The sequence below is a fragment of the Vicugna pacos genome, chromosome 3, assembly GCF_048564905.1.
Source record: "Vicugna pacos chromosome 3, VicPac4, whole genome shotgun sequence".
Taxonomy (NCBI): domain Eukaryota; kingdom Metazoa; phylum Chordata; class Mammalia; order Artiodactyla; family Camelidae; genus Vicugna; species Vicugna pacos.
The window spans coordinates 32,185,929-32,198,479 of NC_132989.1; the positions used below are offsets into that span (position 1 = coordinate 32,185,929).

Here is a 12,551-nt window from a genome sequence, read left to right on the forward strand (position 1 = left end):
ATTATCTCAGCTAGATGTTTTGAAAACCATCATTAAAGAAATCATTGCTTCTATCCCTGTAGCTCTTCCACTCTATGGAAGAACCCAGCAACAAAGTACATGAGTTTATTAAGAAATAGGAAATGATTGGGAAAAATAATGTTTGCTTGATGTGCTGCAGATAATGTTAATCCACCTTATATCATATATATATTTGACCAGATGAGTTTGTATCTGCCTTTGGAATATTTGGATACATTGGATATGCTGTTAATATGAAGATATCTATCCATATACAGATAGATCAGTATAGCTATGGGTAGATAACTACATTAAAAACATCTATCTATCTATCTATCTATCTATCTATCTATCTATCTATCTTCCAAAGGCAGATAAAAACCCATATGGGTTGAACAAGAGATACATTTATATAATGACATAGGTATGAATGTTCAGATATTCAGAGATTAGTAACTTTTTATAAAGTAATTGATTAAAAGTGTGTGAAAAAATGTTTGATACAATTGTTTTACTATGCAGAAAGAAACTATTATTCCTTGATTAAGTTCAACCTTGAAAACTAAGAAACATTTGTACAGTCAATACCACTTTCAAAAAATATATAATATTCAGCTAATATAGTTCAAAAGTATACATATCTAACAAACTAAAAATATCACCAACAAAGTTAATTTTTTGTCTGTGAATACTCATCAGGGAATACAATTACCTGGAATAAATACAAATATTATTTACCATCTTGAACTTAAATATGAACTTCCAACCCATTCAGAAATGGCTACAGATTGTCAGTTTATGTAAGTATATGTAGCTTTTAAAGTAAGGATTACTTTTCTTCTACATCATACCTGGTCTTTTTCAAGAACCAGTTTTTCATATGGTTCCCCACTGTCTTCCTTATGGTCCAGAGCCTCTAGCTTTCCCTCTAGCCAGGAAACTTGCTCAAGCAGTTTTGATTTTGTTCCTTCAGAGGCTGCAAGCTAAGGACATTTAGTTGTAAGAGTATAGAAGTATAGTGATTTTTTTAAAGCTCCTCTTAGAAGTCTGATTTATAAATGAGTTAATTGCCAATATCTATTAAATATGAAAATGGCTATTGAAATATTCCTCATAGATAGACTATAGAGAGGTAAGGAAATAATGTTGATTTTATTTATTTTTAATAATAAAGATCTTTCTGTGTAAGAGATGACACCACATAATTACAGCAGGCAGAGAGACGTCTAGTGCAGTAGTCTCAATACTCATCTTTATTATGTTTCAAGATTGCACTTTATGTGTACAGCTGAATCTGCAATCTGTATTATGGTTTACATAGAGTTCTTGAAACTTAACTCTTGAGGGGCAAAAGCTCTCTAGAAAGAGTAGGTGTTCTGACTCCCTTGAATCTTCACCACATAAATAGCAGGGTGGATGAAACTGGAGGGAAATGCAGGAATTTCTAGTTAAAGTCTGATCAATGGCAGATCTATGCTAAACCATACCCTAAAAAATGTCTAGAGGTGACTGTTTTCTTGTTTGTGGATCTCTCTTGAGGGGAGTGGTAGTTTGATAGTCCCTAATCCCTTAATTCCCTTGGAGAGCCCTTGCCCTCACTTTCTTTCATTCAAGAAGCTTATTGTGCTTTTTCTGTATAGCTCAGCAACAATTCTGAAAGAATCCCTGAAAAGGGACACACAATCTTGTATTCAGTACAACTCGCAGTGTATCCTCTGAGGCATAGATTATCTCTAAGTATCTCTTTCATATTACTCCAAGTATTATTGCAAAACATGCTATCTCATCTTGAAAAGGGCAACAGCATTTAAAGACAATTTACCAAATGGAGAAGCATGAAGAAGTTAGTCTGCCATGGTAATAAGTTGGGCACATCATGTATACTGGCATCTGTCCGTCCGTCCATCCATCCACCCACACAGTCATTCACTTAACAAATGTTTATTTAGTTGGTTCTGTATGCAGCCATTGTGTTATACGCAGGGAATTACTAAAGTGCAACGTGAGGGCCAGAGGGAACACATACGTCATGAACTATGAGCTTTGCCTTTCAGCTTTCAGTGGCCTGGGAGAGCTGCAGTGCTCACATGGGCACTGGCATACTTAACTTTTGGGTGCCTGACGATTTGAAAATGTGGCCTGGTTTCTCTGAGCACCTTTCCATTTTATTACATGGTATAGTGTAATGGCTAAAGACACAGACTCTTGTGTCACAGTTGTTGGGTGAAAATACCAGTTTGCTACTTGCTAGCTTTGTGATTTGGGCAAGTTGACTGGTCTCTCTGAGCTTGATTTTCCTACCTATAAAAAGGATCCGGGATGAAAAGAACAGTATTTACCGCAAGCATTTGTTTTGAGGTTTATATGCATTTATACAAGGGAGACACTTAGAACAATGCCTGAAATATATAAGATACTCAGTAGCTATTATTATTATTTCTTCTACTTCCTCGAGGCTACAATAAGCATTCATATGAGATTTGTCCAAATATTCATTATTTATCAAATTGTAAAACAAAACATCTGAAGAGATTACAACTTCTGTGAGCTAGTTACCCTAAACTAAAGTTGTATTTGGTTTGCTCACTTCCTGAAACCACTGTAGTCTTCAGGAGAAGGGCCTTTGTAGGTCTGTTTTTTTCTCCTCTCAAATATGTTCTTTCTCAGTCTGGCCCATTTTGTTTCTATATCCTGACTGACCTGTAACTCATCCAGTCAACATTTGGTTGCCTTTCTTTTAAATCGAACTCCTATTGTTTTTAGCCCTTTATTTATTCACTTAACAGATACTCATTTATTCACTCATTTGTTAAAGAAATATGTTGGCTATTTATTATATGTAAGATTTTGGAGGTAAAAAATGAAGGTGATATTATTGTTTGTATTTTAGAAAACTCATAATTTACTCAGAAAAGCAGACAATTAAAAAACCTATTATGTAATATGACTGTTATAGATGAAGAATAATAATATTAATAATGCTTAATATTTACTGGGTGCTTACTACATATCAGACACTTGAGAACTTTTTGTTTTCATATTCATTTATCTCAGTTCAGCTTCATACCCATTTTGCAGATAAGGAAATGCAGTAAATTCAATAATGTTGTATAACTTGCCCAACAACATAACAAATAAATATTTGAACTCAAGCTGAAGTAGTGGACTCTGGGTCTGATTCCCTAAACCTAAATATGACCCTAGAAGTGGTGCCTGATAATCATGACAATCCCATCCTCTCTCCTGCTGATTGGTTTAGGCCTTGATCCTGAAAATTAAGGAATCAAGGCCTAAACCAATCAAAGTGTGGCTTTTCTCTGGTAGCAGTTAATGTATAAGGAAATGTGACGTAATTGGGACCACTCACTGCGCAGGAGGAAATTTGATGATTTGGAGAAGCACTTTCTCTTATCTACCAGCTATGAATGCTACTGTAGCTATCCTACAAACATCCAGGAAACCAGTTATATACTGAAGCCACATTCTGAATGGACGTGTGGACAACAGAAGAAACCTGGGTCTTGTTGACATTGTTGAAATGTCTTATCAATCAATTTCAAAACATCTCCTACCTTGGGACCTACATTTAGTAAGCTTATAAATTCCCTATTGTTTAGGAGTTGACTTTTCTCTTAACTTGCTGCAGTAAGCATTCTAGTGATAAATTGTCCGATTGCAAAATTCCATCATCTTGACCAAAAACAAGTGAAGTCTATGAAAAAATAACAGTAACTAACATTTCCTACATATATGGTGTGGCTACACCATACCACATACCATACCACATACAGATATATATATATCCGTATTCTGTTGCTCAATATCCTATTAGAAGTTTTGTTACCACTATTTTAAAGATTGAGGATCTAGATGCTTTTAGGGGTGAATTGGCTTGCCCACATCTAATAAGCAGGCAATGGTCTGCTTCCAACTCTGGGTTCTATATTATATTCAAACCCTAACTGTAAGGCTGCCTGCAAAGGTCATGTCTTTGATTCACTACCACCACCACCCCCACCCCGCCCACCCCAACTATGTGGCTTTCAGTATTCTTTCTCTGTGTGTTTACTTATTTACCTGAAGGAAAAGAATCTTTCTTTTTCTTGAAACCTGAGAACTCTCTTCTGCCATCTTGACTTCTTTGTATATGAATACCAACCCCATCTCTTTCCTGTCCTCTTGAAATGGGTTTCTGTCTAAATATCACTTTGATTCAGATATCTTTATGTCAGGTTCAGCTTAACTATAAGAAACCTTGATGTAGAATCAGTAGATCTGTGTCTTAGGCTTGACCCCACAACCCTCTGATGCTATGACCTATGTACCCATAATAAAATTTTACTGTGGTACCTTGCTATATTTTTACAGGGTAGTTCTCCGATCATATGTATTCTAACTAGATTGTAGATTTCCCAGAAGAATGAATGGAGAATTCTGTCAAAACTTATCACAAGACACATCATATTGGCCAGGAACAATCTTTGCTTAATTGTTTCATTTTTTTAACTTTTTAAACCATAGGTTTTAATTCTCCTATGTATCATGACCTCACAAAAGCAAGATAAAGGATCTTATTATTTCCTTTTCATCTGTATACACTAGGGCAAGAACTCATAATTTAATGTTGGATTCCATTATATAATGATGAAACTTTATTAGCATAGGACAATTGATATTCCCCTAGTCCATTTGAAAATGACCCATCGAATAAGTCTGATAATCCAAAAGGAACAAAGAGAAAAAATAAAATAAAAACTATGCATTTGAGGTTTGTTTTTTTTTAAGTACTGAATAAAAGACTATACTCTTGCTGAGTCACAAGATATTAACTGCCATTTTGAATTCAATCCACTGTTTTGATGGGAATTTTAGGACTTTTCAAAACTTAATTTTCAATTCAGGAAGCCCTTAGGAATGCTGCTTAAATTAAAATTCAAATTATGAGATAGAAAACAAGGCATCAAAGTAAGTAAGAGGAAATCCAAGTTAGCAGCTGCAAGATACCACAATTGAATTAAAAAACTTCGGGAACCTTGAACATTGCTTCTTTTTTTATTACAATTTTTTCTTTTCTCTTTCTTTTTTCATAAGAACTACTTGGTTTTTACAGAGTTACTGTTTTGAAGGGAGGATAGAAAAAAAAAGCTCACTCCAACCTAGTATTCAGGTATTTGCTTACAAAAAGAGTAAAAATGCATCTATTCTTGAAGTAATCAATTTTTATGTATCCTAATTAGCCATCTTTGTTGGAACATACGGTTTACATGATGTTGAGAGGTTCATATTCTCTCTTTGATTTTTGAAAAGCAGGTGCCCTGTCCCTCTGCCCAAGATTCTAACAATTTTGAAGGAAAGAGATGATTTTAAAAGTATGAGCAGTGACAACTTTTGTATCGTAAATTCGAGGCTGTGTACATCTTCAAAAAATCAGCTTTTAATATATACCTCAGCGTTCAATAAAAGATCATCATAAAGATAGTGCAATATAGTTAAAAGTCAAAGAAAGATAAACTGTGTCCATTACATAGTTTATCGATGCAGTCAGGAAAGGGTACTGATGTATTTTAGAACTGTATTCAGGATAATAGTTAAAACAAAATGACTTGGATTTCAAAGAAAATGGCAGAGTAGGGAGCTCCAGAAAGTGGTCTCTCCACGTAACTAATTTTTGAGCTGGCAAGAACTGTCAGAACCAACCATTTCTGAACTCTGGAGTCTAGCAGAACACTTTCAGCATCCTGAGAAGCACTTGATGAAGAAAGAGACTGACATTCAAGGAAATCTTCATCAGATCACTGGCTAACTGCAGAGACAATGGAACAGGACTTTAGTGACCACACATGACAAGAAATATAGTCTCTGCAAAATTATTTTGGATAAGTAAATAAATGACTATAGTCCTCAGCAAGTAACAGCAGCAATTCTTGGGATGGGAGGAAGAATCTGATTTCCAGAGCCACCATGTTATACTATTCAAAATGTCTAATTCTCAATGAAAAATTACAGAGTTCACAAAATAAAGTATGACCCATTTATGAAAAAAAAAGAGTGAAATTGATTTAAAAAAAAACAAAAACAGCTATCTCTGAGGAAGCCCAGATATGGACTTTTGGATTAATGCTTTAAATATTTTGAATATATTCAAGGATCTGAAACAAACCATGGGAAAAGAAGTGAAGAAAATTAGGCGAATGTTGTATGAGCAGGTAGGGGATATGAATAAAGGGATAAAAATTATAAAAAGAAACCAAGTAGAAATTCTGGAGGTGGAAAGCAAAACAGTTGAAATGAAAAAATCACTGGAATTCAGTAGCAGACCTTAAGTGGGCAGATGATGGAATCAGCAAACTTGAAGATAGGACAACTGAAATTACCCATTCTGAGAAGCAGGAAAAAAACAAGAACACAGAAATAAACAGAGCCTAAGGGACTTACAGATACTATGGACAACTACCAAGCATACTAATATAGATATTAAAGGAGCAGATAACAAAAAAAGATAGGGTCCAAAAAAGGAAAAGGGAATAAAAATGGTACACTACCAAAAATCAACATGAAATAAAGCAGCATTGGAGGAGCTGAGTAACAAAAAGATACAAGGTATAACAAATAGCAAAGTGGCAGAATTACATCCATCATTTTCAGTAGCACTTTAACAGTAAATGGGTTAGACTCACCAATTAAAAGACAGAGACTAGCAAAATAGACAAAAAAATGTGATTCAACTATATACTTTTTATAAGAGACTTATTTTAGAGTCAAAGAAACAAATAGTGAAAGGATTAAAAATATATATATATTCTATGCAAATAGTAGACAAAAGAGAGCTGGAGTGGCTATACTAAAATCAAATAGTATCAGATAGATGCCAAGTCAAATTATTACAAAATACAAGGAAGGACGTCACATATTGATAGAGTAAATTCATCAGAATTATAAACATACATGCACCAAACAACAGGAACCCCCAAAATATGAAACAACCATTAACAGAATTTAAGGGATAAATAGGTAGTAATAAACAATCAAAGAGGAGTTAGAGACTTCAGTATCCTGCTTTTAATAATGGATAGAATATCTAGACAGAAGATTAATAAGGAAATAGGCTTGAATAATACTACAACCAACTAGACCTAACAGACGCGTACAGGATAATCTACCCAACAACAGCAGATACGCATTCAGGGAACATTCTCCACGATAGACTATATGTAAGGCCATAAAATAATATTCAATATGTTTAAAAGGGCTGAAATTATACAAAGTACCTTTTCCAGTCACAATGGAATGAACCTAGAAATCAATAACAAAAGAATAATTTGGAAATTTGAAAATAAATGGAAATAAACAACACATTCTTTAAAAAATCAATGGGTCAAACAAGAAATTACAAGAGAAATCACAAAATTTCTTGAGACAAACGAAAATAAAAACACAGCATACCAGCACTTAAAGAATGCTGCAAGGAAACTGCCCAAGGAAAATTTATAGCTGAAAACATCTACATTAGAAAAGAAAAAATATGTCAGATCAACCTAACTTCACACCTTGAAGAACATGAAAAAGAAGAGCAAACTAAATGCAAATCCAGCAGAAGGAGGGAATAATATACTAAAGCTGACATAAATAAAACAGAATAGGAAAACAATAGAATCAATGAAACCAGAAAGCTGGTTCTTGGCAGTGATCAACAAAGTTGACAAATCTTGAGTTATATTGACTAAAAAAAAAGAGAAAAGAGAAAAATATAATCAAATGAAAGTAGAAACATTCTAAGAGGATTATGAGAGAATACTATGAATAATTGGATGCCAACCAATTGTTATATATTAGTAATGTATATATGAGTATTATAATTACTAGATAATTATATTATCTAGATGAAATGAATATATTCCTAGAAAGACAAAAGTTACCAAAACTGATTCAAGAAATTTTGAAAATCTCAATAGATCTACAAGTAAAGAGATGAAATCATTAATCAAAAACTTTCCTCAACAAAGTCCACAATCAGATAGCTTCACTGGTGAATTTACCAAGTATTTCAAGAACAATTAACACTAATCACAAAAACTCATCTAAAAAATGGAAGAGGAGGTAACATTTCCTAATACAAAATCAGACAAAGATACTAGTTCTAGAAGAAAACTATGGACTAATATGACTTATGAATTAGATGCAAAAATCCTCAACAAAATTCTAACAAATTGGACCTACAGTATATTAAAAAGAGTATACAACACAACCAAGTGGAATTTATCCCAGAGATGCAACATTAAAAAATGTTCAGCATTAAACAGTTCAGCATTAAAAAAAATCAATTACTATAATACACCACATGAATAGAATGAAGGGGAAATACAACATGATCATCTCAATAGGTGTAGGAAAAATATTTGACAGAATACAGCATGATAGAAATGCTCAGCAAACCAGGAATAGAAGAAAAATTTTTCAACGTGATAAAGGGGTTTAATGAAAACCGCAGTTAACATCATATTCAATGATGAAAGATGGAAAGCTATCTCCCTAAGATCTGGAACAAGACAAGGATCCCTGCTTTCTCCATTGCTTTTCAACCTTGTACTGAAAGTCCTATCCAGATCAATTAAGCAAGAAAAAGACATTTAAATTGGAGGGAAAAAAACACCTATCTCTGTATGAAGATGACATGATCCTATATACAGAAAATAACAACCAATCCACAAAATAGCTATTAGAGCTAATAAATGAACTTAATAAAGTTTCAGGGTACCCGATAAACACCCCAAAATTAATTTGAGTTGCTGTATATCTGTGTTTCAAAATGTAGATTTTATTATTATTCAGGTATAGTGAGATCAACAGATGAAGAGATGACTGCCTCTGTTTGTTACTCACCATTCCCAAGAAGAGGAGCCAAGATTTGGGGGAGTGGGATGCACATGGGGAATTATAAGGATCAGTCAGGAGGTAGAGGAAGCAAGGGAAAAATGTAGATAAGAACATTTGTTGTAGTTACTATGGAAAGGAAGGGGTGAGTCAAGAGAAATAGGTTTAAAATTGTCTAGTTTGAAAAACTTCAGTGGGCTCTGGAACATAGAGTTTGTCCCTAGTTGTGTGGTACTTGGACCTGGGATGATTAGGGCAGTGGAAGAGTGATCCTGAGTGTGAAAGCCTGTTAGAGGAGGTTGGGGGGGGGGCTTTGGATTGGTTAGTTTGCACATGAAAATCACATTCACAGGCAAGTCATTTACTCTCTAGGAATTGGCAAGCATTGGGAGGGGCAATCTCTCCAGGGTCAGCAAGGCCCCAGATGTCATATCAAATCATCTGAAATACAGAAAATAAAAGACATGATTAATACAACCAGCAATGAGCAATCCAAAAAGGAAATAAAGAAAACAGTTTCATTTCCAGTAGCATCCAAAAGAATAAATTACCAAGGAGTAAACTTAACCAAGGAGGTGAAAGAGTGATGCACTGAAAACTGTGAAACATGGCTAGGGGATATTAAAGACCTAAATAATTTTTAAAAACCTCATGTTCATGTATTACAAAACTTAATATTGTTAAAATGTCAGTACTCCACAAAGCAAACTACAGGTTCATTGCAGTCCCTATTAAAACTAGAATGACTTTCTTTGAAGAAGTGAAAAAACCAATCCTCAAATTCATACGGCATTTCAAGGACCCAAAATAGCCAAAACAATCTTGTAAAAGAAGAACAAAGTTTTAAGAGTCACATTTCCCCAATTTCAAAATGTACTTTAAAGCTACAGTAATTAAAAACAGTGCTATACTGGAATAAAAGACACACAGATCAAAGGAATAGAGTTGAGAGTTGAGAAAGAAACTCAAACATCTGTGGTCAATTGATTTTCAACAAGAGTGCGAAGACCATTTAATAGGTAAAGAAGAATCTCTTCACAAATGGTGCTGGGACAACTAGATAACCAGGTGCCAAGGAATAAAGTTCTATTCCTGTCTCACCTCCATAAACAAAAATCAATGGGGAACAGTTTTGTAGTACATCAAAGAGTTAGAAATAGAATTACCATATGATCCAGCAGTTCCACTCCTAGGTATGTACCCAAGAGAAATAAAAGCATACATCCATACAAAAACTTGCATAGAAATGCTCATAGCAGCATTATTCACAATAGCTAAAAGGTGGAAACCAAGTGCCCATTAACAGATGAATGGGTAAGCAAATTGTGTTGTATTCATACAAGGGAATATTGTTTAGCTGTAAAAAGGAATGAACTACTGATACTTGCTATAACTTGAATGAACCTCAAAAACTTACGCTAAGTGAAAGAAGTCAGACACAAAAGATCACATACTGTATGATTCCTTTTGTACTAAAGATCCAGAGTAGGTACATCCATAGAGAAAGAAAGTATATAAGTGGTTGTCAGGGGATGGGTTGAAGGGATTATGGGGAATCATTAATGAGTATTCATCTTCTGGGATGAAGAAAAAATGTTGAAACTTGAGAGAGGTGGTGGTTGCACAATATTGTAAATACACTAAATGATGCTGAATTGCATCTGTTAAAATGGTTAATTGTATGTTATATGAATTTCACCTCCATAAAAATGAAATAAAATGACTTTCAAGTTAGCTCTCAACAGTCAAGGAAATTGTTAGCACCACATCCATTCACTGAACGTTAGAAAAAAAATAACAAAATTGGATTGGTTTAATTTTACATTAAAGAATTCAAGTCTCTGACAGATACTCAACACTGCCCTGAAATCAAAATATGCTATTTTTCTCCAAGTAAATTGGTTTTCCTCTTCTCTGAGATAACTCTTTGTTACTCTCAAGTTATTCCTTAAGTATCATTTCATACTCTCCTTCTCTTCAAAATTCTGTCCCCACCTCTCACCCCAAATGACCACCTCATCAATAATTCACTGAGGAAACAGAAGCTGCCAGATGGTCACTCCCTCACCTTCCCACCAGCCAATATATAAACCCTACTGCAGTAGACACTGCTAATCTGTTTCCCAACAGGTGTTTCCCCATTTATCCCTGTTACCAGACACCAGGTTGGATTGGCCAGCAGCCATGTGTTTTGGGGAGCTTGCCTTGTTCAGCCCCTGGAACAAATCACAATGGCTAAGTCAGCCTTGTTGGTCTCATTACCAGAAATTAAAAATCATTTTAGGTATGGGCTTGCAGTCTAGTAGAGGCCCCTGGAGCCTGAGGAGAAGGATTTTACCAGATGTTTAAAAAAAAAAAAAAGACATGCAAGAGGAAGCATATATCTTTTTCTCAGGATGTTTTGACTACAAATAATGCTTGGAATTGCTGTGGATGTCTTACAAGTATGACACAGCACTGAGGATGTTAGAGCAAAGAGGGGAGACACTTGTGTTCTTGAGCCATTAAATCATTGAATTAACCAACCTTAAACTGCTACATCTCTGGTCTTTTTTTTTTTTTTTTGGTGTATATATATATATATATATATATATATATATATATATATATATATATATATTTTATTGAAGTATAGTCAATTTACAGTGTGTCAATTTCTGGTGTACAGCATAATACCTCAGACATACATGAACATACATATATTTATTTGCATGTAAGTTACTACAAGATATCAAATAGAGTTCCCTGTGCTATACAGCATGAATTTGTTGTTTATCTGTTCTATATAATATCAGATAGTATCTGCAAATCTCTTAACTTCCAATTTATCCCCTCCCACCCCACTCCCCTTCCCACCTCCGGTAACCACAAGTTTGTTCTCTATGTCTGTGAGTCTGTTTCTGTTTTGCAAATAAGTTCATTTGTTTTTGTTTTTGTTTTTGTTTTTTTTTAGATTCCACATTAAAGTGATAACATGATATTTTTCTTTCTCTTTCTGGCTTATTTCACTTCTGTAGAATGACAATCTCCAGGTCCATCCATGTTGCTGCAAATGGCATTATTTTATTCTTTTTATGCCTGAGTAGTATTCCATTGTATAAATATACCACAACTTCTTTATCCACTCATCTGTTGATGGACATTTAGGCTGTTTCCATGTCTTGGCTATTGTAAATAGTGCTGCTGTGAACACTGGAGTACATGTATCTTTTCGAATTAGAATTCCCCCTGGATATACACCCAGGAGTGGGTTTGATGAGTCATATGATAAGTCTGTATTTCATCTTTTGAGGCTTCTCCATACTGTTTTCGATAATGGCTGCACCAAACTACATTCTTTTTTTTTTCCATTTTTTAAAGTCTTCTTTAATTTCCTTCATCAATGGTTTATAGTTTTCTGTGTATAATTCTTTCACCTCCTTGATTTTTTTTTTTTCCAAACTGCATTCTTACCAACAGTGTAGGAGGGTTCCCTTTTTTCCACACCCTCTCTAGCATTTAACATTCAGGGACTTTTTAATGATGATCATTCTGACTGGTGGTCATTTGTATGTCTTCATTGGAGAATTGTTTGTTTAGGTCTTCTGCCCATTTTTGGATTGGGTTGTTTGGATTTTCTTATGAAGTTGTATGAGCTGTTTATATATTCTGGAAATTTAGCCCTTGTCAGTCTCATCTTT

The 12,551-nt window shown here is 34.4% G+C and overlaps 1 protein-coding gene and 1 long non-coding RNA gene across 8 annotated transcripts in view; one reads left to right on the forward strand and one right to left on the reverse strand.

Annotated features, from left to right (window-relative positions):
• Window positions 1-12,551, forward strand: part of LOC107034508 (uncharacterized) — a 340,267-nt gene that overhangs the window by 139,234 nt on the left and 188,482 nt on the right. The gene's annotated exons all lie outside the window — the stretch shown is intronic.
• CCDC192 (coiled-coil domain containing 192) overlaps window positions 1-12,551 on the reverse strand; it is a 175,509-nt gene that overhangs the window by 123,170 nt on the left and 39,788 nt on the right. For 5 of the 6 annotated variants that reach the window (XR_012069828.1, XR_012069835.1, XM_072957532.1 and 2 more), the window contains exon 4: window positions 852-983. The exons of the other annotated variant lie outside the window; for it this stretch is intronic. Coding sequence is in view for 3 of the 5 variants with exons in the window: in XM_072957532.1 (XP_072813633.1) it covers window positions 852-983 (132 nt within the window). In the remaining 2 variants the exon portion in view is untranslated. The remainder of the gene's footprint in view (window positions 1-851; window positions 984-12,551) is intronic. 6 annotated transcript variants of the gene reach the window in all.